The sequence below is a fragment of the Lampris incognitus genome, chromosome 10 (genome assembly GCF_029633865.1).
Source record: "Lampris incognitus isolate fLamInc1 chromosome 10, fLamInc1.hap2, whole genome shotgun sequence".
In the NCBI taxonomy this organism is placed as follows: Eukaryota; Metazoa; Chordata; class Actinopteri; order Lampriformes; family Lampridae; genus Lampris; species Lampris incognitus.
In genome coordinates this window covers 49,142,884-49,170,659 of record NC_079220.1, presented here as the reverse complement: position 1 = coordinate 49,170,659, position 27,776 = coordinate 49,142,884, and the positions used below count along the sequence as shown (strand labels likewise).

The window sequence follows — 27,776 nt, the reverse complement described above, 5'->3', positions numbered from 1 at the left end:
TTTTCAAATCCACTCCACTTGGTTACGAGTTGAAATGGTTGCACTGGGTTTCTCATAGAGCTGCACTTGGAAGACAACAGCATGTGTGTGGTTGTGCAGTTTTTAGTGGCTTGGTGGGAAAGTGCTGTTGCGTTACGGTCCAAGGGTGCTGGGTTTGATCCCATCCTTTCCGCATCTATAGTTTTCCATGTGTTCCCCGGTGTGTTTCCTCTGGTTACCCTGCTGTCTGAAGGACACACTGGGTGAGTTGGGGGGCTCCTAAGTTGCCAGTGGATGTGAATGGTGTGTGGATGACTGTGTGTGGGGGGTCCCTGTGGTGGACTGGCGACTTGTCTAGGGTGTCTCTCTGCCTTCCACCCAGTGCCTACCGGGGATAGGCTCCGGTCTTCATGACCTTGAGTCGAATTAAGAAGGTACAGAGAGTGGATCAATGAATGAATTGTGCTGGCTAGAGGCGGGCCAGCCTCCACAGTGGGACCGGGTTGCGCTGTAGGTTTCGGTGTTTGGATTTCCTGACGATATTATCGTGATACGATAACGTAAGTCACGATGCGATAGTGTCGCGATTTTAAACATGTTGCGATATGCTGAGTATTGCCACGCATATTGCGATTTATTGCCCTTTTTTCAACGGCAGATTGTGTCCCCAAAGGAAAACTTTGTCGACATCTGTTTTATGTAATTAAGATAGTTTTCAGTCTGACCATCTCAGTTCAGTCATTTCTCCATCCATTATCCATTAATCAGAGGTGTAATAACCAGATCCAGAAAGTAAAAGTCCAAACCATGTCTTTGCTCCACTCATGCACTACACCAGCAGATTCTAGTCAGCACCACCCCTCAGCTAGGTAGGGAAAACTAGCTAATGAAATCAGCTGGTTTAATAAGGTGGTTGGAGCAAATACACGGTTTGGACATTTACTTTCTGGACCTGGTTTTTACAACTCTGTCCATTATCCATTATCCATCATCCAACCCGCTAATAACGGATGATGGATGGATCAATCATTTCTGTTGCAGCGAAATGGGATTGGCAAGCGGACAGACAGACCAATACTGCTATAAAAACCTGTCATATATTATTTGCAGAGAGGTGCACCTGCACCTGACAAACTGTTTATTCCATTTCATTCCAACTTAAGTGAATGCAAACTTGTGTGGACTACTGCACTATTACCAGTGTCCTGCAACTTCCTTTATTTGCAGTTTATACAATAAACGATCGATACTTGGCGCCTGTGTATCGATACGATATTGCTACGCAAAATGTCGTGATACTATGCTGTATCACCCACCCCTACGTAACAGTCTCTCTGGGGCTGTCAAACCTGCTGACCAATCCTCCTCTGATACACCCAGTGAATCCAGTAGAGGTGGGCTGCCATCTTGGAATCACTTGACACCAATGATTGCGTGTGTGTGTGTGTGTGTGTGTGTGTGTGTGTGTGTGTGTGTGTGTGTGTGTGTGTGTGTGTGTGTGTGTGTGTGTGTGTGTGTGTGTGTGTGTGTGTGTGTGTGTGTGTGTGTGATTTTAATGAGTGTGAGTTTGTTTTTATTCAGAGTAAGCAAGGCTATTATGATATACATTGTAATATAATTGTTCTGATTCTCCTGTCTTTCTAATATAATTGCGCTCCTCTGCATCATCAACATGCATGCATGCGTGTGTGTGTGTGCATGTGTGCATGCGTGCATGCGTGCGTGTGTTAGTGACCCTGCAGAATCTTTTGTACAGACTTTCTGGATCTCTGCACCGGGCTGTGAGTGTAACCAGGATATGAGGTGGATTAAAAGACTTCGTTTAGTGGGGGTTGGCGATCAGGTGTGCTGTGTCAGCATCTCTCTAGCTTGCCGAGGCTGCTGCGGCTGCCTGCCTGGATGAGATCCACGTCATGTGACTGCTTGGCTGAGCCAATCACCCCTCCGGAGTGAGACTTCATATTGCAGGATGTGCAGCCATGCATACTGTAGAGTTAAAGAGGAACATACTATGGAGAGACAAGAGGTGCTGCGGCTCGGTGAATTAGGATGCTGGAATTGTGTCTTAATGTGACGATTTTACCCCCCCCCCCACTCAGTCTTTGGTTTACCCTTTTTATTTTGCTGAAGTAATTTTACGCTGCATGGGAACTATAGTGTTGCAAAGCAATTTCTTGATATATATATATATATATATATATATATATATAGCGAACACGCCCTGGTAAGATTAGTCTGCTTCAGCTAGCTCCCATTGGTCATCTCTCTTGACCTATTTCTCGGCTCCCTCTCGGTGCCCCATCTAGGTCTAGGACGGCCTGTTAAAATACTGCCTGGTGCAAGCTTGCACAAACAAGTCCCACAGAGCTAACGTCGGTATCAGACCTGTGACGCTCACACGCGGCGGGGTCATCGTCTCATCAAACCCATCTGCGTACTTGTCAGTGGTACCCCCCCCCCCGCACCCACCCCACCCTGTCCCAAACTCCCTAACACACCGCCTCCCACGCGCTCACCTCCACACTGCGGTAGCCACCTATACTCTGCTGGAAAACAAGGCTGTGTGCGCGGTAATTACCTTCCTCCCTGCATAAGCTGTAAGGGCAGGCTCCCTCTTGCTGCTCTGCAATGCAATTATCAGAGAATAGCTGCCATTTGCAGACTGGCATAACAGTACTGGACCCCCCCCCCCCCCCGCTCTCTCTCTTTCACTCTGTGTCTATGCCCCTGCCACTGTGACGCACATTGCGAATGCATTACAGCTGAGCTGGCAATGCTGGACTCTTCATTGCTTTAGAGAGACAACGGGCGAGCATCCACAGGGGTGAAATCCAACACAGACTGAATGCTGCTGTAGAGAAGGAGAGGAGCAGGAGACTGATATATGTGTTTACATGTGTGTGCTGTGCGGTGTTGGATTCGAATGAGGTTGTAGTTTGTGCGCTGTGCAGCATATGAATGGCCGCTTTTGCACGACTGGTTTGTGCCTCTCAAACCGATAAAAGACTGATCCGTATTTGCAGGGATCACTGATGGACAAAAAAAAAAAGGTTTACCGGATCAAAGATTCATGTAAGAGAACACGTGTGACTCTATCCCTGACACACTCCCCTGGATATAACTCTAGTAAAGACAGCTGTTAAGAGAAGAAGTTGATTCCATTGTGTGTGTTTTAGTGATCAGTACCTCAGCACACACACAGACACACACACACAAGCGAGGACGTGTGCTGCGCCGGCGAGCCCCGGACATATGGAAGTCCACGTGTAGTGAGACGAGAGAACAATATTGTGCCCTGATGCTGCAGAGTGCGGTCATCTGTTCGTCTGTTTCTTCATTTTGCTTCTCCTCTCCTCCCCGCGCCTCCTCCACCTCCTCGCCGCCTCTGCTCGTTTGGCAGGCCGACACAGCAGCACCATGGAAATTTCAGAGGAGTTGGCCGTCAGTGCATGTGATTCACTGCTCCTTCGCTTCGTTCTGCTCTTTCGTCCGTCATTTTCTTGAGCCCTGAGTGACAGCTACCCACGCTAACGCCTGTAGATCAAGTGACCGCGCTTTCATTAAAATGGCTCTTGGGGCCTCCGGGTAGTGTAGCGGTCTATTCCGTTGCCTACCAACACGGGGATGGTGTGATCCTCCCGCGCTACGTCCCCCTGGCGAAACGCCTCACTGTCAGGTGAAAAGAAGCGGCTGGCGACTCCTCGTGTATGGGAGGAGGCATGCGGTAGTCTGCAGCCCTCCCCGGATCGGCAGAGGGGGACACAATTGGGGAGAAAAACGGGGGGAAATCACCCAAAAAATGGGGGGGGGGTAAAAAAAAGGCTCTTAGATGGGGGATTGCTGTAAATTGTGTCCTCATTTATACACTGGTTATTTCTTTAATTCAACAATAGCTGGCGCCTTTACACGGAAAACACAAAAGCAGATAGCTGATGTCTTGCATTTCTTTAATTGACACACCAGAATGTGATGGACTGTAGCAAGCTTTGGACTCATGAAGTCAAGATTCATGCAAGAACATTACACTTGGCAAAGAACAAGTCCACGTATTAGGCAATGAAGCATCCACCGTCTCTGTATGAATCATAAGAATCACTTAGGTGTGGAATGTGATTAGTCAGTTCATAAGAACAGATGTGCTCAGCAGATGAAATTCAGTGTCCCTTTTTTTCCATTTCTAATACATGTGTCATACATGTTGCATAGCTGTATGCATGTATGATAATGCACACACACTCACACGGCGGTCACCGGGTGTCGAGTATGACTGTCCTCCTTCTAGCTCCTTGTGGGTATCCTTGCGCGAGGATGCCTGCACATGACAGCTTTTTACGTGGAGTGGCTGATGCCCCTGCAGCCACCACATGGTCCTTGGCAGGGGGTGGCCAGAGTCCAATGGCACCGAAAACCGAGACGATTGGGGACCACCCTCTGTTGCGGCCTTCATCCGCCTTCACTGGCGTTGTGACCCAGAGACATGTTCCACCACTTCCGCCGTTGAGGTCTTTGTTGGCTTGCGCTTCGTCTGGAACCTCCCCCTTGACCTAGCCGCCTTGGGCGACCCCACCAGGAGCCAAGCTCCGGATGGCAGCGCTCTTGGGATCATTGGTACACCCAAGCTTCTCCACCACGGCAAGGCGGCGATCCTGGAGACCACACACACACACACACACACACACACACACCTGTGGGTGAGTGGCTCAAGAAGAGGCCAATTGTTTCATTGTCGTGCTAATACAGTTTTTGCATACGGGGCCCTCTGACTATTTTTTGGTGACATGTCAGTGAGCCGTCTCACCTGTCCAAAGTTGCAGGGGTCCTTGCTAAGTTTGAATTCTATGGGGCCATTCAGGGCTTGTATCAGAAGTCTCCTTCGGTAGCCGCTCTATAACCCCGCCGGTGCCTCTCTGAGACAACCAGTGCAGGGTAGAGTTTGTAATAAAAGAGCCTTTGTCAACAGGCCATTTTGGCCATCAGATGTACAATGATCTAATAGCAGATGGAGGGGCTGTCAGTCCTTTCCATGTCACTGATTTCCTCAACAGAGCAACCTTTTAAAGAGCCCCTACTGTTTTACGGCCCCGCCGTGATCCCGGTTCGAGAGCGCGCTTTTGAAATACACACACACAAAAAAGCAACGACGTCGTCTGTGACTCGACTTTAAAGGTTGCTTGCGGGGCTGCGTGAGCCACAGACCCAAGTTTGCCATGAGTGTTGCTAAAGAGGTCACCCAGTTTGTTGTGCATGATTTAAGCTCCAGCAGGAAGTGACCTCAGGGCCTGACAGAGCTGCAGCGAAGGAATCTGACATTCTACAAGGCATGGGATCTGTGAGGCAAGCCAGCAGCGCCGGGTGGAAACAGTCCACAGTCAAAAGATGGCAACGCAGACATGGATGGAGCGCGGTTCCTCGACAGAGATTACTGAGATCCCCAAAAAGGGATGACAGCAAATGTCATTTCCCCAAATAATAGTCTGAAAGTGGATTTTTTTTTCTCTCCGGTTTTGGAATATCCTCAGTAACCTTGGTTGATTATTTCAGGTAATCAATAAAAATTAAAAAAAACAGCATGACTTTTCAGCTGCCGCGGGTGAAACTGTGGCGATGACGCACTGCCGTTATTGAACAGCAGAAGAAAATTGTTGGAATTGTGAAAAATTGGCAGTCGTTGATTGATTAGCTTATTGTCCTTTTGCAAATCCATGCTGTGCTCTACAGCAACTGCAGATAGATGAGAGACAACTACAACACCACAAACAGACAACAACAACAACACCAGCAATGAACAGCAACAACCCCGAGCTCTGCACTTAAAATTGCCAAATAAATCCAACCATTTTGTATATACTGTACTGTACATGGTACCAATACCGGTACACTCTGTCATGTAAACCTACCTCAGGCATATATGTAAGTGACCTGCTAACATCTATTTCAGCATCTCTGGTATGTGCTGCGGCATGGTGGCCCAGTGGTTAGCACTGTTGCCTCACAGCAAGAAGGTCCTGGGTTCGAACCCCAGGCCGTCTCAGGTCCTTCCTGTGTGGAGTTTGCATGTTCTCCCTGTGTCTGCGTGGGTTTCCTCCTACCATCAAAAAGACACGCACGTTAGGGTTAATACTCCTGTCTGTGCCCCTGAACAAGGCAGGGGAAAGAAGTGGAGTTGGTCCCTGGGCGCTGCAGCTGCCCCACTGCTCCTGTACAATAGGAGGGGTTAAATGCAGAGAACAGATTCATTGTACGAATACAATGTCGAATAAAGTGGCTTTCGTTTTCATTTCTCATTTTCATTCATGTTCTCTGCACCATTGCACTTGATTTCACCTGTATAAGTCAATGCTCGTGTATAAAGCTGGAGATTGTTGTGTTGTTGTGTTGTTATCCTATGTTAAGTACATTGAGAGAGCCATGAAACCCGAGTTAAATTCCGTGTATGTGCAAATCTACACGGCCAGTACACATGATGCTGATTCTGATTCATACTAGTATAGTATGAAGTAGTGTAGCAGTATAGCAAAGTTGGTTTCTTCACTTAAGACATTTTTTCTACCCTTTATTAGACAGATGCTGCTCAATAGAGAACAGACGGGATGGCACCGCTGTGGAGAAAGCAAACGTTTAGGAAATAGTTTGAATAATGTTTCCCTTTGTGCGAACAGTTGCAGCCTTGCTGTGCATAGAAAGCGACCTTTTAGTCGTGGGCCTAGATGGTTTTCTGTGGTGTAGGTGGTTTTTTGTGGTGTAAAAACTATTGTGTCATCCGTGTCTGTGACTCATTTGGGTCCGGGTGGGTAAGAGGGTGATCCTTATTGTCCTGAATGGGGTGTTCATCATGCAAACCACAACACGGTGTTATCAGAGTTGGGGGGAAAAAAAACCCGAATAGTACACGTGGCGTGGTTCGTGTGAATAACTTGGTTTGGCAATGGCAACATCCATGGGATCCTTCTGGGAACAGAGTCAAAGCAGGAGGTGTAATCCACTACAGAGTATAGCGTTCTCTTTTCCTGACCTTTCGTCTCTCTCACTTGCTTATTTTCAAAACATCATCACATTTTTCTTCAAACATTAGGCCCCCCTGCTGCTTTACTCTCAGGAAAAGAGCATCCTCCATCTCTAGCTGTGCGCAGCAAACGGGCTATCCTTCATTTCAGAAGATTTTTTTCTGGCATCCCGGTAGCGTGGCGGTCTATTCCGTTGCTTACCAACACGGGGATTGCCGGTTCGAATCCCCGTGTTACCTCCGGCTTGGTCGGGCGTCCCTACAGATACAATTGGTCGTGTCTGCAGGTGGGAAGTCGGATGTGGGTATGTGTCCTGGTCGCTGCACTAGCGCCTCCTCTGGTCGGTCAGGGCGCCTGTTCGGGGCGGGGGGGTTGTGGAGAATAGCATGAACCTCGCACGCGCTACGTCCCCCTGGCGAAACTCCTCACTGTCAGGTGAAAAGAAGCGGCTGGCGACTCCACATGTATCGGAGGAGGCATGTGGTAGTCTGCAGCCCTCCCCGGATCGGCAGAGGGGGTGGAGCAGAGAGCGGGGCGGCTCGGAAGAGTGGGGTAATTGGCCGGGTACAACTGGGGGGAATTTTGTTTTCAACTTGAATAAAATCAACATTGTTTCTGTTCTGGAGCCTCTATGCCTCCTGCACACTTGACCAATCGTATCCCCGTGCATAACATCACTGATAGACAATAGGTCACGGTCTTAATTCATTCAGTTTTGTTGAGTCATCTCCTCTCTGCTCCTCCCTGTATCTCACATGGAGTTTAGGTGCAGTATCTGGATGCTGAAAGATGCCAACACACAGCCAAGCCAGAGTACACAGTGTCTCTTTTTGAGATTATTCACCATGAATAAAGTTATTAGAGATAACTCACTGCTTGTGTTTTAATGCAACCCAGCTGAATGCTGTAGGCTTTCTGTCTCTCTCTTAGCCTGTCTGTCTGCCTCGTTCTCTCTCTCTCTCTCTTCCTCCCTTTCTGGACATGTGTCTGTGTGCGCGTTCATATGCTCCTCTTACAGTTATTCTTGCATACTTAACAAAGCCGTGACCTAGTTTGCTGGACAACTACAGTAAGTGAATTTTTCTGTTTTAGTAGCCCCGGTATCGCTGCACCAAGCCATTTCCATCAGCTCTCAGCCCTGCGTGTCATTTGGGAGGAAACCATTTGGGCTTCTTGATGCGTTTGCCCTGCAAAGGTCTGGGGAGAAAATTGTGCTCAATGGAGAAATACTCAAAGAGCATCTCTAGCATGAAAACGTTGTGTGCATGCGTGTGTGTGTGTGTGTGTGTGTGTGTGTGTGTGTGTGTGTGTGTGTGTGTGTGTGTGTGTGTGTGTGTGTGTGTGAGTGTGGGCGGGCCTGTGTATTTCATGCCAATGCTCTAGGCCCCTCGGTGCCCTGCTGGGCCCCACTATTCTGCACCACTACCCTTCCCTGGCAGCATAGGACCAAGTAGCATGCTGAACTCTCCTAGGCCCTTGAACGCCTTTGTTACCCAAGGCACGAGGTGTGTGGCTGGACATATAAGGAAACCAGAGCATGACCACTATCTGTGGGTCACGTGAACCCCCAAGCTTGCTGGGTGAAGAAAACCTGTAGGCTGGAAGCTTTGGAGCAGACAGTTGGCTGGGCACCAAGCCAATACTTTCAAGACTGAGGATGCTATTTTGTTCACATTTGATTATGTTCGCATGCATTATTCATGCTTTCATAAACCATGCACCGCGCTGGAGGGCTGAGCACCCGGCTGTCCACTGTTAACATATTTTGAGATGGAAATATCTATTATATAAGACATTTCTATGGAAAATGCATAAAGATGAAATTGCTGGCTTTGGCGTATGGCTGGCTCAGTTTGCCTAAAACTTCTACAGAATTAATACTGATTTGAAACTTCCAAGTTGCTTTTCAGAATAAATAAAACGTGCACAGGGATATAACTTTTTTTCCGTGCCCTGCTGTAAAGCACACCAGGAATCAGTAACACTGTCGTTGACCCCTGCCCACAGCAGTGCAACACAAAGACAAAAACACATATACAAAAACTACAACTTCAAGAACACATATATTAACTAACACATATATCTAAACTAATACGTATACCCATGCAGACCCATGCCGGTCTGCATGGGTTAGCAGTTAGCTTAGCCTGCCCCGCTTCCGCGTCCTGTCAGACCGCCCCCGGTGCTTCCTCCTCGGTCGCGGCTCTAGGCAGGGCCGTGGTCCTTGAGCCCACAAGACCCAGCAGACCATGTTCTCCAAACCGATCTGAGGCCAGCTCGCCATGCCATCAAACGGAGACAAATCTTAAGACGCAGACGTGGACAAAGACAGTGCATGGACGGTACTGGCTGAGGCCACCACAAACGTGAATTCGCGCCGCCATCTTCCCACACCAGAAACAGGTTTTTCTTCTTCTTCACAAAGCTATCTCAAAGGTCCTCAGCTTGATCTAAGCCTATTCCTTCTTTGTTAATAATGCCTTCAGAGGGAGTTTTCCACACGTTGACAGTCTGTTTGTGTAAATATCACTCATCAGATTCATCTTCTTGTATGTCTGCTGTCATCCTTTTTTTGATGTTGCATAGATCAGCCTTGTACATATTCTTTTCTCTGATGTGTTACATCACTCTAGCTTTATTGCCAATGCACGTTCAGCATTTGCAATAATTTAGCTGTATTGCAATTATTCAGTTATCTTTGGGCTGCAACCTGATTACTTATGTATTGTCTTATCCAGCATCTTAACGGCTTTTGATTAGTTTATTCATTGGTGTGTGTGTGTGTGTGTGTGTGTGTGTGTGTGTGTGTGTGTGTGTCCCTATACTGAGTCATCAGCAGCTCCATGTAAAGGAATGAGTGAAGTGAAGTGACAGATGGCTGGCAGTGACCTGGCACTCTCATCACCCACACGACTGCCAACCCCCCCCCCCCCCCGTGTTTACTTTCTTCAGGGCCCGCTGTGTACACATTGTTTGTCTATAGGAGTGTCCTGCTACACCGCTGCAGCCTCCCCTGCGCCAGCTTTACATCGGCATCCATCGGATTAAGGAGCTCTTATTACTTCCCGTTTTATAACCGACGCTTGACGGTTTTGTTTCACTGCTCACCTTCGTTGGCCATTTAAAAACAATGCTGATGCCCCAAGAGGACGAACCCCTGCCTGAAATCAAACGTGCTCCAAGACGGAGACGGCTTGCTTGTCTTTGAACAGATCGGGACAGATAGGCTCAGATTTCCTTGATGCTTATGTCAGACTGACCTCATCAGCCCTATTCAATGGGGAGGCCAGCTCTCTATGTTTTAATTCCCCATTCCCTCATGTTGGAAAACTTCACATGCAATTAGCTAGGCATGTTTTTTTTACACTCCCTTCGGGCCTGCGCTGGATTATGCACATTCCTATATAAAACTTGCCCTCCCATGCAATCTTGCAAGACGCAAACACACCCGCTTTACAGACACATACATGGGCATAAAGAGTGGGGTATGTATGCTCATTTTCTGTGTGTGTGTATGTGTAGCTGTGCATGGCGGGGGTTTGGGGGGGGGCTGCTCTTGATGATAACATTCAAACATATGCGGCTGTCATCCTGTTATGATGGCCTGATGTCAGATTATGATCAGAGTCCCCTTGCCGCAGACAGCCAGCCCAAGGAGGCTGACAGCTTGTCCATCCATCCCATCAAGGCCAAACGTGGCCAAAGGACCGCCACGCCCAGCGCTACCGCTGGAGTTGTCCCATCTGTACCACTGTGTCCCGGGTGAGCAACCACCCCCCCCCCCTCACCCCTCAAGTTACTGGAGGCTCCCATGGGCACATCAACCAGCCAATGACAGACAAGAGATACTGCATTATGCACCCAGCTGCAGAGCAGACCTTCGCGATAGTGTGGCCAAAATGATTTGGATGTAGTATGGTGAAGGAGTTGGGCGTTTTTTTTTTGTTTGTTTTATTTTTTGTTTTGTTTTTTATTTTGTTTTTTGAGTTTGGAGAATGGCTTTTTTGAGTGTTAAAGCAAAAGAGTGCCGATTTTTTTTTTTGAGCTGATATTTTTGTCACCATAGTGATTTGCAGTGTGATTTGCAATCTATAGTCACACAACATCATGTCACAAATTTCTCTAGATGTAATCTCTCTCCCTCCTCTCTCTCTCTCTCGCTCTCTCACTCTCTCTCCCTCCTCTCATGCTTGCTCTCTCTCACTCTCTCCCTCTTCTCTCTCTGTCTCTCTGTTTCTCTCCCTCCTCTCTCTCTCCCTCTCTCTCTCTCTCTCTCTCTCTCTCTCTCTCTCTCTCTCTCTCTCTCTCTCTCTCTCTCTCTCTCTCTCTCTCTCTCTCTCTCACTCTCACTCTCTCCCTCCTCTCATGCTTGCTCTCTCTCACTCTCTCCCTCTTCTCTCTCTGTCTCTCTTTCTGTTTCTCTCCCTCCTCTCTCTCCCTCCTCTCTCTCTCCCTCTCTCTCTCTATCCTCTCTCTCGCTCTCTCACTCTCTCCCTCCTCTCATGCTTGCTCTCTCTCACTCTCTCCCTCTTCTCTCTGTCTCTTTCTGTTTCTCTCCCTCCTCTCTCTCTCACACTCTTTCGCTCTCACTCTCTCTCCCTCCTCGCTCTCTCTCTCTTGCTCTCTCTCTCGCTCTCTCACTCCCCCTCCCTCTCTCTCTCGCATTCTCCCTCTCTCTCCCTCCTCTCTCTCTCTCGCGCTCTCTCTCCCTCCTCTCTCTCTTTGTCTCTCTTGCTTTCTCTTTTACACACACACACACAATCATTTTCTGTCTTTTCTCTCCATGCCCGTTTAGTAGAATGGAGCAAAGCCGTTTCCAAAAGGCAGGTAGTGATCAGATGCATTGGTGCATGGGCTGACCCAGTTCCCATGGCTCCATGCTCTGTCTCACATCTTGGCACTGACACAGGGGATGCTATTAACCCCACTTCATTACAGCTCATTTTTTCTCGTTGGTGATGATGTATGTATGGAAGAACGGCATGTCAACACTGAATGGACACAATGGGAATGTGCTGTGGTCCTTACAGTCGGAACTCGGGAGGCACTGGATAAGAAAGAGTCCACAATGCATTGTGGCATAGAGGTATCCAACATCAAAATAGCATTTTAGGCCATGTGTGCTTGATGTATTTTTGGCTGGTTGTTGAATAAGAGAACAGAGGCCAAGGACTATTCTAGCTGTACTGTAAGTACCCAAACCCTTCCTGTTGCTCAGTACAGAGATAAAATGAGGTTTTGTTCCTAAATAAATGAATCAAAATGAGTATTATGCTGATTGGCACTGGTTGGGTTTGGGCACAATACCAGGAAGTGGCTGTGCAGTGCAGACGGAAAGGGAAGTTCGAATAGAGTCTGTGTGGCTGCTGGGCTGTTCCTCGGGATTCACATGCCTGAGTTGGACTCATATTAGCAGATCCGACGTGGAGTGGTCTTCTCCCAGTGGTTCCTGCCCTGTCAGCCAGCAGCTCGTTCAAACAGGAAGTACATGTTGTCCGTCTTTCTAATTGGGCAGATGTGATAGTTTTTGAACGCTGCCTTGAACGGATGATGGTGCCATCCTGTTGTAATGAAGGCCTCAGTGTTGATGGCTTTCTTTACAGACGCCAATAAGATATAATAAGGTGATATACATTCTCTACCATGACAAATTGGTCGTATACTTTATTTTCATAAGTGCCTCAAATAATTCATCGACTCCAATACTATCAGTGGTATATTTACTAGATTTAACATTCTGACGTAGCACTGCTTCTTGTAACATCACAGAAAGTTGAATCAGTTCATCCGGACACAACTTGTATTGCTGAATCTCAAGTGGTTCCTGTAGTCTGCCATCTTACTCACCTTCCGCTCATACTCACATAGTACAAGTTTAAGGCAACCCTCACTGAAATGAGTCAAAATGTCTTGATGCATGCTCAACAATCCAGGTGAGAACATCACAGAAAGTTCAATCATTTCATCCGGACACATTATTGAGCATGCATAAAAACGCTTCTTTTGACAATTTTCAGATACCCAAACTTACAATCCTGAAGATTTACACGACAGCAGATGTTTAATAATTGTCATGTTTAGGATGACAGCTGATCTACGAACAGCCTGGTCACTTCTGGAGCTGCTCACCGTGCTGTTCGGTCGGACACTCCCAGGAAGATGGTACGTGGTAGGGATGCACAATATTGGATTTTTGCCGATATCCAATATGCCGATATTTTCCCGTTTCTTTTGGCTGATTGCCGATGCCGATACCGACATATGCATACTTTTCCCACCTAATTACAGAGTACATCAGATCTATCCTGCTGGGGCGTCCGGGTAGTGTAGCAGTCTATTCCGTTGCCAACCAGGGGTCGCTGGCACCAGCAGACACAGCCAATTGTGTCTGTAGGGATGCCTGATCGAACCGGTGATCCCCATATCGGTAGGAAACGGAATAGACCGCTACGCTACCTGGATGCCCCTGATATTTCATTTTAAAGCCTTTATCGGCTGATACCGATGACGTGCCGATATCATTGTGCACCCGTAACGTGCAGCGTAGCATTTAATTCAGTTGGGAATTGTGACCCCCGGGCACTTGGCCTTCCGCGGGAATTCTGACCCAAAAAAAAAAAAGAGGAGGAAATGAAACACCAAAAATAGCAGTCCTGTTAATCACTTTCAAACGCTCATTAAAAATCTATCTCCTTTTAATCCTGTGGCTACTCTACGTAGCAAAAGCCGCTTTAATTTAATGAGTTAAGAACCAGTGCCAATTGTGCAGTATAATTGCATGGATATGGGAAGTTTACCAAAACGATGCCATGCTAGCAACACACACACACACACACTTGGCCAACCAATTAAACAAAACAACCCTAACCTTAACTTCAGCTAATGCACATGATCAAACTGCACAGCAGGATTTGCATATGGAGAGGGCAGGAGGCCAAATTCTCTACCGTGAGAGTACATTATATCACACTGATGCAGCCAAAGGCAACTTAATCCAAAAATGACTAACCAATGCACTCGTTAAAAGACAGTGTTTTGCATTTCCAATATCAAATCAGTAACTCGCAGCTTAAAATAAAATGCATTGCACAATATGCAATCTTCAACCATTTAGGATTTATGTTTCAGAGCGATGAGTCAGGAATGAGAAGTGGGCCTGCTGAATGCTGTTCCTTGAGTAGGTCTTTATCCTCTTGAGCGCGAAGAAAATATCCATTCAGAAGACACCGTGGACACAGGGATGGTTAAGACCAAACACGAGAGAAGACAGAGCAGGGGCACGCTTCGTGTAAGCACTTGTGCTAGCGAAATGAGGGACGGCAGGGCTCGGTCCATCGGAGTCGGACATGCCATACATCACTGAGAGCTCTACCTAGAGACTGTAACAAGAACAGGATGGTTTCCCCATTTCCCGCCAAACCTAATATTTAACAAGGCAAGAGATTGCAGATTGAGTGACTTGATTCCTTCGTGGGCGTTCACCGAGGTCCCGGGTGGTTTTATGTGTCCAGCATTGCAACCAAATGTGGAGGAAGGCAGCAGGTAGCGGCCAGTTTGGAGAAGCTCCAAGGTCGTTGTGGCTCACAAGTAGATAAGGCGAAACAAGCTTGTTAAAGATATTTATCAACAGACACATCATCAATAGCGAAAACTCGGATTCACTTCAGGTTCAGCCATTTTTTGTGTTTTTTTTTGGGGGGGGGGGTTCAGGAAAGGCAAAAGTGCTCAAGTAACAGCACTCAGCTTAAATGGCTCAATGGGATTTGGATTATTCACACACAATTGTAGTTACCAGGTATCGGACAAAAACAACAAACTTTAGGTTTGTAACGCTCTAGAAGGCTTAAAGATGACAGCAGTGTTCCATAGCCTTGTGGTAAATCTGTTATGAATAGTAATGTAGCGAATTCGGGGGGGGGGCAGCCGGGAACCGCCACTGCCGGAACGCGAACCCGTGTCTCCCGCACCACGGGCGACTACGTTAACCAGTCGACTAAAGGGTCTGACCCGTTAGCCAAGGGCTAGCGAGTCTGCTTATCCGTGGTCGTTACACTACCCCCCTCTTTCGGAGAGCGTCCCCGCGCTCCAGCATACTTGCCCCCTCAAACCTCTGGGCGCAGGCGCTTCCGATGGCTTCACGGTCTCACCATCCCACTTCTGACACCAATGTAGGGAATTCGGGGGGGTAGCCCAGGCATCGCCGCAGCCAGGACGCGAACCTGGATCTCCCGCACCACGGACGACAACGTTAACCAGTCGACTAAAGGGTCTGACCCGTTGCCAAGGGCTAGCGAGTCTATTTATCCGTGGTCGTGACAATATCATAAATAAATTGTATATATAGTGTAAAATCAACAAGCCTGCTATCCAGTTCAGTCTTCCTTTCAAGCAAAAACAGTTTTTATAACATCCTCACTTTCCACGTGTTCAAACCACAGGTCACATTTCCAGTCTCATCCTATCATCCACGGTGCTATTCAGTCCTTAACCTCTTTCCATTCACGAAGCCATATGCCGATTGTTAAAAGGAGAGAGGACACGGTAACAATCAAGAGTCCGGTAAATAAAAATATAGTAGTGCTGCAATGCCAAATAGCGCCACAGGGTGGCTCCTCCTTTTGTTTTGTTGTGATGCACTAGAGTAGAGCCGTTTTCAGTGCTGCTCAACTCTTTGGTAAACTGGTAGAGCTGTCAATGAATGTTCCAAATTCGTATATAACTGAATCGGGGAGGGGGGGGAGACACATGGGAGGGTTTTGTTTGTGTCCCGTTCCTCAACTTCTGTGCCGGCTACTCCTGCTGAATCTCCAAACTGGGGGCACACAGACTCCCATCTACCCAGGTAATGTACTGACTATTGATAAGTACCTCATTCAACCCCACTTCAAAAAACCCGAACTATCACTTTAAAGATAAGAGAAAAGGAACATAATAACATTAATGTACATTTTTCCATTCAGTTCAGTCAAAGCCTGCTGGGAGCACTTAAACCAATTTATTTTAATATTGTAGCGAATTCGGGGGGCATCCACAGGAACTGTCGCAGCCGGGACGCGAACCCGCGGGAGACATCGCTAACCGCTCGACTAAAGGATCCAACGTGTTCACTTATCCATGCACTTTACATTACCCCCCTCCTTCGGGAGGCGTGTCCCCGCGCCTCTGGGCGCATACGCTTCCGATAGCCTTACGGTCTCATCATCCCACTTCTGACACTAATGTAGCGAATTCAGGGGGCAACCACAGAAACTGCCGCAGCCGGGACGCGAACCCATATCTCTCGCACTGCGGGAGACCTCGCTAACCGCTCGACTAAAGGGTCCGGCCCGTTAGCCAAGGGCCAACGTGTCTACTTATCCATGCACGTTGCAATATTATACTTATTCTGTTTGATCAAAGTTTACTTCCCGCTGTCCATGCTATTTAATTCATTCCATTTTCATGTTTTGGAAGTTATTTATTCTTAATTAAAAAAGAATTCCACTCAGATTGTTATCTAGTGCCTTGAATATCATGCACTTTATTTTTCAAATATTTTCTGTTTTACGCAAAATTCAATCAAACATGTTCATTTAAAGGCAGCCTTGTGTTGGGGTTTGTGTTGCTGTAAATTTTGGCACAACATTCTTTACATTTACTGAACTGAATATTGGCCCCAAATATCGGTTATCGGCAGCCATAACTTACCGATAATCAATATCGGTATCGGCCCTGAAAAAACCATAACGGTCGACCCCTAGTTACCATACCCAAAAGTTTGTTTTGTGTATACCTTTGGTCACGGAAATTGTTCAAACATAATATACATACCGTCGTTAAGTGACATTATTTGTTTACTCAAATGACCTCAGAATGAAGTTTAGCCTGCTGCTAATTTCTGCTTGCTAACTGACTCGCTTGCTAGCTAACCGTTATTAAAGAAATGTGGTTCTGCTATGAAGCGGAAATCCTCCAGACCGAAGAAGTCTGCCAAACAGCAACTGGCTTTAGCCTCTGAACTTTCTGAAGATGAGATGAACACGATCGATAGTCACCACTCATACCCACGGCCTAAAAGCCAACAACTGTCTCCTTCTCCTGCTCCCGACACACCATTAAAAAGCCCAGAAATGAAGAAAACCAAAACTGAACCTACGCTGCTCGAGCTACAGAACAACAGACATAGTGAGTATCTTAACTGCAGAGATTAATGAGAGGTCAGACAGTCTAGAGGAAATGGTGAAAAACAATACTGTTAGCGCCAACTCTGAAAAGATCGCCTGACTTTGCATTCAAAGAGGTTAACGACCTTAAAAGTGACATGAAAGCAGTGAAAGTGACTTGCACGGAGAACAGCGAGAAAGCAGAGGAAGTGGAAGAAAAGCTGGACGAGGCTGAGAGATACAGGCTTAGATGGAATCTACGCATAGCTGGAATTCCCCAACAGGCAGATGACAATGTCAAGCAGGGGCTCAGAAATCTGCGGCGCTGTCACTCCCGAGTTCAGAGCAAAAGCATCAAACGACGTCGACATCGCTCATCGTTTGGGATCCAAGGAGCAGAGCAAAGGACCAAGAATGGCACCAACAGAACCACACGGGACCTTATATGGAAACGGACGAAGGACTGTGGGTACTTGAAAACCCACAAGCCGAGCTTGAAGGAAGACCTGACCAAAGCTGATGTGGACACTCGCAGCAACTTATGGCCGGTGGTGGAAGCTGCCCGGAAGGAGGGCAAGGTGGCGTTCTTTGTGGGTGTGAAGGTGATCATCAGGGGGAGAGTGTTCCGACCGAATCCGGGAACATAGGCTTGAGTGAAGTCCACGTAAGGACATTTGAGGTGATTTTAAAAAATTTTTTATTATTTCCATCAGTTTCTTGTTTCAAAGTCATGTTGTTCATCTCCCTTTTCAGGGGTAATAGTAATAGTTGATCTCCCTTTTTCAGGAGTAACTTCTTGTTATATTTTGGTATGTTAGTGAGCAACGTTAGACTATTCAGCTAAATACACAATGGGATGGTAAACCCTGAGTTGCATAAAACTTAACTACCTACAACTTGCACTAAACTCTATAAAGTTAAGTGTTTATTTTATGTCTTTATCTGTATGTTTGATTTATGTCAGGGGTATTTGTGATGCACTGAAACGCAAAGCTGTTTCTTTTCTGTACTGCAAACGGTTCAATGCAGACTTTTATTTTTTACAAGAAACACATGCATGTTCATCCGATTTGAGTTTATGGAAGAATCAGTGGGGTAATGATATCTGGCTGTCTTATGGTAGCAACCATTCTGCAGGGGCTGCAATATTAAGAGGTTCCTCCAAAGGGAAGTTATTAACAGCAAGACCCACCATTCTGGAAGATGGACTCTTTTACCATCAACAGTGAGAGATACTTGTTGGGAAATAAATATGCATTCAACTGTAAACGGAATAACAGATCGTTATTTCAGGAATTGGAGGAAGAGATACATAGAATTAAGGTTGTTTTTCCAGATATCAAAATTATCCTGGGAGGGGATTTCAACTCAGTGTCTGGTGTACTGTTAGACAGGTTTCCCCCCTCCTATTAAACCTAACATCACAAACCCAGAGTTCAGTAACATATGTTCTGGTCTTGGTGAGATAGATATATGGAGATCTAGGTACCCAAACAAAAAGTAATACACCTGGTGTAATAAGGATAGATCCAAGCAATCAAGGATTGATTTATGGTTGATTTCACACATTCTTGAAAGACAAGTGGACAAAGTCTCAAGTCTCTATTGAACCATCAGTTCTTACTGATCATAAAGCCATTCTTCTATCTGTTAACTTGGGCTGTCCTGGTTCTGATAAATATAATAAAGGATATTGGAAATTCAACTGCAATTTATTAAATGACGATATATTTAAAAAGGAAGCCAAGGACACTATTATTAATCACTGGAGTAAAGCACAACTAGAAAACTCTTATGGGAAAAATTGGGAGCCAGTGAAATATAATATGAGACAATTTGCCTTTAAAAGGAGTAAGGAAATTGCTAAGAACAAAAGATTAAAGGGAGAGGAAATATAGAAATAATTAACATTTTAGGTTGTGAAGATATTGACAAAGAACATGAAAAAAGATTACTTAATCTACAGTTGAAATTGGATGAAATATACGAAGAAAAGACCAGGGGGGCTTTTGTACGATCAAGAAGGAGATGGTTAGAAGAGGGCGAAAAGAATACAAAATATTTTTTACAACCTTGAGAAAAGAAACGACGAATTGACTTCTGTTCACAAACTTAATATACGTAGATGGCCCTGAAAATCAAAATTATAAGGATATTTCTAAATATGTTTCAGAGTTTTATGGTAATTTATTTACAAGTAATGCCTGCTCTATCACTGATACGTCTGCCTTTCTGGAGTCGGTTAGAGAAAATGCCACGCTTATTGATGAGGATTTTAAGAGCAAGTGTGATGAAGAAATAACCATGAACGAAATAAAGAAGGGTATCAATAAATTGAAGGGCAACAAATCACCTGGGAACGATGAGCTTCTATAAGTTTTACCAGGATGATCTCACAGAATTCCTTCATTTTGTTTTTAGGGAAGGAGTTGACTTAGGCTGTCTTCCAACCTCAATCACACAAGGTTTGATCACAATAATACCGAAGCTAGACAAGGATCCCTTGTTTTTAGATAACTGGGGGCACATCACTTTGATTAACTATGATGGAAAATTAGTAGCATCAATATTTACTGGGAGAATAAAAACAAATTGACTCTGTTATAGACACATCTCAATCACATCAATCACATCTCAATGGCTTTATGAAGGGCAGACATATATGTAATAATATTCGCCTGGTATTAGACTTAATTGACTACATTGAATTTATAAGTGATGACAGTCTTATTTTATTTGTTGACTTTTACAAGGCATTTGATTCAATTGAGCATTCATTTATCTTTGAAACTCTTCATTTCCTTGGTTTTGGTGATTATTTTCAATGAGTAATTAATACCCTTTACAATAAAGGTAGCAGTTCAGTGAAATTACCCGATGAGACATCACAAGGGTTTTATATTGGTAGGGGAATTTGTTAGGTTGCCCAATTTCTCCTTTTTTATTCCTTCTAGTTACTCAAGTCATGGCATTACATATAAACAAAGGTTTATTTAAGGGTATTCAGATACGAGACAAAGAAATAAGGTGCTCCCAACTAGCGGATAATACTACACACTTGCTGAAAAATAGCACACAAGTTCAAAAAGCAGTTGAATGTTTGACATCCTTCTCGAGTGTCTGGTCTGAAATTAAATATTAGAATGTGTGAGTTGCTACCCTTGAAGTGTACCATGGTCAGCACAATATGTGGAATTCCTGTTAAGAATATGGTTACCTCTTTGTGTATTAAAATCTGCAAGGAGCAGAAAGAAAGATCAAGATTAAACTTCTCTTCCATTCTCAAAAAAGTTGAAAATAAATGCAATTCTTGGTTATTGAGAGATCTTTCACTAAATTGACATGTTCTTCTTTCTAAATCCGAAGGCTTATTGAGATTGGTCTATACCTCCCTTGCTTTAGATGTTCCCCCATCATTCATTAAAAAAAGTAGATTCAGCTTTTTAACTTTATATGGAGGAATAAACCTCACTAATTGAAACGAGATATAATTTGTAATGGCCAGGACAAGGGAGATCTAAATGCATTGGATTACCAAACCTCTAATATTATTTTTTAGGATTAAATGGATACAGATCTGTCTCAAGAACAGAGATGACACAATTTGGAGCATATTCCCAAACCTAATTTTTCAACAGATTAGTAGCATTGAGTTTTTACTGAAATGCAATTTTGATGTTGGGAAACTCCCAGTTAGGCTTACAAATTTTCATAAACAAGTACTGCTTATTTGGACTGTCTCTTACAAATACAATTTCTCTCCTCATAGATACACAATTTGGAACAACAAGGATATCAGACATAGAAATAAAACTTTATTTTCTAGAAACTGGATTGACTGTAATATCATATGGGTTAAACAGTTATTTAACAAAGATGGTAAATTTTATAGTCATGCAGAATTTATGAGTCATTTTGATGTTCCTATCGTGTATAGAATTTCAAACTGTAATTAAGTCCATTCCTAAATGAGTGATATCTCTCATTAGAGAATACAGCAATACTCCAGGTGACTCCAGGAAGACTTCTTATCATCAGTTTTATTAGAAGGTGTTGATAGCCGAAGGAAAAAATGCAATAACAACTATGTTAGATGAATCTGTAAGAATGTTATTGCACCTCCTGCGGTAATGTGTCATAAATATTTTATAACTAATAAGGTCAAAGTTACATTCAAGATTATTCATAAGAGTTTACCCAGTGAGAAGTTTTACTGCAAGTAGATTTAAAATAGACACTGATGATAAATGTGTATTCTGTGAAAATGACTTTGAATCTCGAAGCCACCTTTTCTGGAACTACCCACATGTTAGTAAATTTTGGATGGATTTATCAAATGTTAATCTTAGGAAAATCTCTTTCAATCTTACCTTTCAGTTGCAAGATATCCTGCTTCTATTTAACCCCATAGATAAAGACCCAAACTTGACGTTTGTTGTAAATTTATTAATTATTCTTGGCAGATTCTTTGTGCATAGGTTGAAATGGAATGGGGAAAAACCCCAAAGTGTATTCTTGATAGATATGCAAAACTAAATTAAGACCATTCATTTATGTAAAAACAAAAAAGCAATTCGAACTGTTGACATTTTGAGAAATGTAATTTAACATTTGAATAATTGTTTGTACCGCTGTGTTCAGTGTTAAATTTATGCACGTTTATTGTATTCTTATTGTAATGTCTTGTATGTTTGTTGTCATTAATAAAAAAAAAAAATTAAAAAAAACTAGCCACCTGCTGCTAGCTCTCTCCACCTTCACCAGCCCAACGTTACAACAGGGGGTCCTCATTGGTCAGATGAGTCACTGCGGGGCTGTTTGTGAAACCATGCACTAACAAAGGCTACTACATACTGAGGGAGTTTGTACCGCATGTTGCATACTGGAAAATTCTGGAAGTTGAATATATATGTGTTATATTGCATCCGCCATCGACTTCACTACTCGATCAGTTTGAATGGAAAATGACAATATGTTACACGGAGCTCGTCCAATGTACGTCCTGGCATTTCCGGCACATGCAAACCCTCACACTGCACAATGTGCACCGTCCTATACTCCCAACAGGCAAACCATCCCCTGGCATGTTCCCTCATTAACTGCAAATCCTCCTACTACACACATACAGTCTGGCTTATGCCACCCAGCAGTGTGCCCTCTCTGAGCGGATGGCCGATTGAGTGTATGAGTGGCTGTATCTTCTCCATCACTGGTGCCTGCACCTGCCCTTATTTTCCATCTTTGGCTGCCATCGCCAGACCTGCTGGACGCTCAGCGGGGCATCACTCATTCACCTCACTGGCCTGGTGTCCTGTTTGTTTGAGAGGTAGACAAGTAGAGCAGTCCAGCCTCAGACTGTTATGTGAATAGCTAGTTAAGTAATTATTCAAAGTGTCATGCACAAAAAGGTGCCCAGCCCGCATGGGCTTACAAGACACAACACAACAGAACATAACGAACAACAGCAGCAACATAACGAGAACGCAAGAACAAATATAACACACCTCCATACATGTCAAACAATATCAAACCAAATATGTTACATACTATATTACTTATTTACATCATATATATATTTTATACATCATATTACATGTCATTATTACATTCTATTATATATACTTAAATATATAATCTATATATACTTTAAACCATATTATTCAATTATATATCATATACTATATACATGCATACATATATTTTTATACATTATTTACTATGTTATATTACATGTTATAAATACAATGTAATATATTACAACCATATGGCACATCTGAGACACAGACTGTGTCTTTAACACTGCCAACATAAAGCGTCCTCATACGCTGTTGGTAAGTGTTTAACAGACTGAGCCAGGTGAAACACTGTGTCTGTAAACAGGCACTGACGTCTACATTCATCAGACATAGGAAGCAAATCGGAGCGTTCTGCAGCCATTTTAAGGAGAAGCCTTCATCTAAGACAGTGGTAGAATGGACAATAGAACAAGAAGTGCATTTCATTTTCGACCTCTGCCGGATCGCGCTAGGAAAATAATTACTTCATTGATGTAGATCACAAGTCACACAGACACACACGCACACATGTACGCGCACACACATACTCATGCAAACACACACTCATGCACAGACACACACTCATGCACGCACACACACATGCACACACAAACACACACGCACACATGGACGCTCACACACATTCTCTTGCAAACACACACTCCTGCATGCACACACACTCATGCACGCAAACACACACTCATGCACGCACACACACTCCTGCATGCACACACACACACATGCACGTGCGCACACAGGCTTGCTAAATAGAAAGCAGGATGGATGCTTGGATGCAGACCATTGAATCACTTGGATCATTCTCGGTCTGATATGCATAGCTGCGGCGAAGGAGCTCCTTGCTATGTAAAGCAAAACAGCTGGCCCTTCATTTAACCGCAGTGAAATCAGATGTACGGCGGTATTGTGAAACAGTTTAACAACGATACGCACACAGCACTTGGAGGCTCATCCAATAAGCCTTAAAAACCCCGGTGACAAGATGATAACATCTATGCTGGGAATTCATTGTGAAACATTATATTTTACTGTAGGATTTCATTACCCCAGATGTATGACAATTCCCCTCACCCCCACGGGGTAAAGGTCCTGAATACCTCCACTACTCTAACCCTGTCTTTAGAAAAGAGAGAAAACTTATATTATGGGTATATTGGTATGGACATGCATCAGATTTTTGCTGATAGCTACAGATGGAATATTGTTTTGCACTTCTTTGTGAGAGCATGGACATGATGCATATTGTTCAGGGTCCTGTCTTCCTACCAGGACCAAGGCGGGTGGAGGGACTGGCTGTTTAGCCTGTTTGAAGGTGCCTGAGTTAAATAGCGACTTCCAAATGAAAAAAAATATTTGTTCATCTCCTGACTGAACTACATACCAATTACCTGATAATTTGGCAACGCATTTTTATCTCACTGACACGGGCTCAAGGGAACTTGTCTTGTATGAAGAGCATGAGTGGTGATATTTACATACCCCCCCCAAATAAATACCTGCAATGTTTTATTTTTATCTTTACAGGGCAGAAAAAACAGAGGTGTTAAGCGAGGACCTTTTACAGGTAAGTTCTTCTGTATACACGTTTGTGCCCGTGTGTGTGTGTGTGTGTGTGTGTGTGTGTGTGGGCGGGCGGGCGGGCGGGCGGGTGGGCCCTGTGATGGCCTGGCAGCCTGTCCAGGGTGTCTCCCCCGCCTGCTGTCCAATGACTGCTGGAATAGGCTCCAGCATCCCCGTGACCCTGAGAGCAGGATACGCAGCTCAGATAATGGCTGGATGGATGGATGATGTGGAGGATGCCAAGCAGTATCCAGATGCCCCCGGAACAGCCCAGGACCCAAGCCAAGCGACCAGCATCACCATGTAAAAAAACAAAAAACACAACAGGATTGTTTATTTGCCCAAGCTACATGGGCACAAGTATAGTCAGGTGGAGAGGCATCATTTAAGGGAAGGAAAACATTTGGTTTCAGCCATGTTTCACATAAACCAATCATATCAAAACTATGTTCAAGAATCAGATCATTTATTAGTAAGGCTTTGGTAGACGGTGATCTGATATTTATGAAACCAAATTTGAGCATCTTGTGGAAGATATCAGTAGTAGGCAGAACTTTAGAGCTACCAACAGGTGAAAGATTAATTGGAAATGACACCCTGTTGACAATTTTGACAACCAACACTTTGGACGATATGTGATCACATTCTTCATAACATTAGCTGTTTGGTTCTGTAGATTATTAGGTACTTTGTTGTACATTTCACCACTACCAGTGATAGGAATAATTACTAGATTATTGGGATTCACACATTTAGGAGAGGAGAGCTTGGGAGCAATACAGCAGGGTAGGGAGACAGTCTCAATGTTATAGACCAAGCTATCAGACTGATAATCTACACTATGAGAAATTCCCTGTCTAATCATATTAATTAAACTACTTGACTCCACATCCGCACTAGATCTAAACCTAGCAGGCTCTCTAATAACCTGCAACTTGCTGAATGATAAGTCCCTAGTGTCAAACTATAAGTAGACAGCTATCTATATTGCTAGACAAAAAAGCGGCGCCGTCCCCAGTAGGGTGAATGCCGTCCACTTTTAGCAGGTAGGGGTGGCCCCAGAAAGAAGGCCAGTTATCAGCAAAGCCGAATCCCTGCTCATTACAGTAACGAGCCAGCCAGCGGTTCATTGAGGTGACTCTACTCTGCATCTCATCATTACCCCTCACAGGTAAGGGACCGGAGACAATTAATCGATGCCGACACATCTTTCTGGCAAACCCAAGCATTCTGACTAGGCTGGCTTTTGTGATCTCTGATTGCTTCATTCTAGCATTATTGGTGCCGACATGAATAACAATGTTGCTGAAAGTAGTGGCGCTGTGTGCCTGGGTTCCCTGACTCTCCGTGATGCCAGCACCCTGAGATTATCCTCTATGTCGGAAACTCTGGCCTCGGGTAAACAGTGAACCAAGGCTGGCGAAGCTAATCTAAAATTGCGGGTAATGGAGTCTCCTATCACTAGCGTGCATTGCTTTACTCTGTCTGACAAGAGGGGGAGAAGCACGCTGGCCGGTAGAACTACCAACAGGGCCGGTGAGGGGTGAAAACCGGTTTGCAGTCAGGAGAGGTGACTGCAGACCAGGCCACACGACCGGTGGCTTGCTCTTGCGAGCCTTCCCATGCCAGTAAACAGACACAAACTCTGCTGCATCTGCAGACAAGGCTGAGCTAGTGCGGCCCGGGGCTAGCGCCCATCACATCTAACATAATCCTAGCTGAAAGCAGCTGCTCTAATCACAGTCATGTCTCTCTAGTAGAGACAACCTGTCTGTAACTACGGAGCAGTCACCACTTAATGACGCTGCTTTGACTGCGAATGTAATAGAGCTAAATGCTAAGCTAGGCTAAGCTCAAAGCTAGTAACAAACTAGGGACGAGAAGCTGCCTACTAAACACAAGAGTCGTATAAGAAAGAAAACTAAAGAATCTAGCGATTAGTGAACTGAGCACAGAAAAGAGCTAAATCAGAACAAAATGAAGAGGTTAGGGCAGAATAAAGAGAAGAGACAGTAAGAAAATAACAGTTGTTAGAAGCCGCCTCTCACGAAGGTGTAAGCTGGAAACAGCTGGCAGCAACGTCCACGGATCAACCAAGGGTGTGCATGAGTGTGTCTGTGTGTGTTGGTGCATGAATGTGTGCATGAGTGTCTGTGTGTGCGTGAGTGTGTGTCTCTGTGTGTGCACGAGTGTGTGTGTGCATGTGTCTGTGCATTACTTTGTGTGTGTGTTCATGAGTGTGTGTATGTGTCTGCATGAGTGTATGTGCGCGCGCTTGTGTGTGTGTGTGTCTGTGTGTGCATGTGTGTCTGTGCATGAGTGTGTGTGTATGTCTGCATGTGTGTGTGTGTGTGCATGAGTGTGTGTGTGTGTGTGTGCATGAGTGTGTGTCTGAATGAGTGTGTCTGTGCATGAGTGTATGTGTGTGTGTATGAGTGTGTCTGTGCATGAGTGTATGTGTGTATGTGTGTGTCTGCATCTATGTGTTCGTGCCCATGTGTCTGCATGTGCATGCAGAAAAGGTAAAGGCAAAACCCATGAAGCTGTTTACTGAATGACAGATGATCTCTGCAGTTTGATGGCTGTGAGATTGTTGTGTATTTAGGCTGTGTTGTTTCAAAGGCTGCAAACGATGTCGTCGGCGCTGTGATGGTTGCTTTTATGTGCAGCTATAGCAGCTGTTCACTGTGTGTCGGCGTGTGCCACACAACATGTTCGTATGAATTTATGTGGGTAGTTTCTATATGCACACGCCAGCATTCTTGTGTGTGTGTGTGTGTGTGTGTGTGTGTGTGTGTGTGTGTGTACACTTCCGGTCCAGGTGGAGAAGCGTCTGGATCTGGTCAAACAGGTGAGCCATAGCACCCACAAGAAGCTGACTGCCTGCTTGCAGGGCCAGCAAGGAGCTGACGTGGAGAAGAGATCTGTCAAGTCACCCTCCGTAAGTACACTTCAATCCATTACTTGTTGAAACACTGTCAAGTCACGTAAGCGAGTGAGGGGATTTCATTCAAATGTTACACAATCTTGATTGCGCGATGATGCACCGGCTAGATATGATACAATCAGACGCCGTAGGTATGAGCTACACCAATACAGTTTTTGTCTACTACCAGAAAAAGTTGCCGCTCACTATCCTGGCACAGTGTATGGTAGAGGGGGCCGCAGTGTTAGGAGATGACTCCCTTCTTGGGTAAGTCGCAAAAATGCAATGATGCCAAGGCACTCACATCTCATTGTGTGCGCAAACACACACATGCACACACACACACACACAGTGTCATCTTTGATTATTGGTTCGGTTATTGGGATTGTGTCTGGCCCTCATCGCCCTTGCCTGTGTGCCCGTGTGACTTGGTTCGTGACCAAACAGGAAGATGCTGAAGCTGTGCGGTGAGACGGAGGAGAGGCTGGCCCAGGAGCTCATCCAGTTCGAGTACCAGATAGAGAGAGATGTAGTGGAGCCTCTCTACGTGCTAGCTGAGGTGAACCAACACACTGCATTCATTATGCTTTTT

At 44.9% G+C, this 27,776-nt stretch overlaps 1 protein-coding gene across 1 annotated transcript in view; it reads left to right on the top strand.

The window, feature by feature from the left end:
* arhgap44a (Rho GTPase activating protein 44a) overlaps positions 1 to 27,776 on the top strand; it is a 52,030-nt gene that overhangs the window by 4,103 nt on the left and 20,151 nt on the right. Inside the window, exons 2-5 of the mRNA XM_056287633.1 lie at positions 24,223 to 24,262; positions 27,080 to 27,199; positions 27,375 to 27,451; positions 27,632 to 27,743. Coding sequence (XP_056143608.1) covers positions 24,223 to 24,262; positions 27,080 to 27,199; positions 27,375 to 27,451; positions 27,632 to 27,743 — 349 coding nt within the window. The remainder of the gene's footprint in view (positions 1 to 24,222; positions 24,263 to 27,079; positions 27,200 to 27,374; positions 27,452 to 27,631; positions 27,744 to 27,776) is intronic.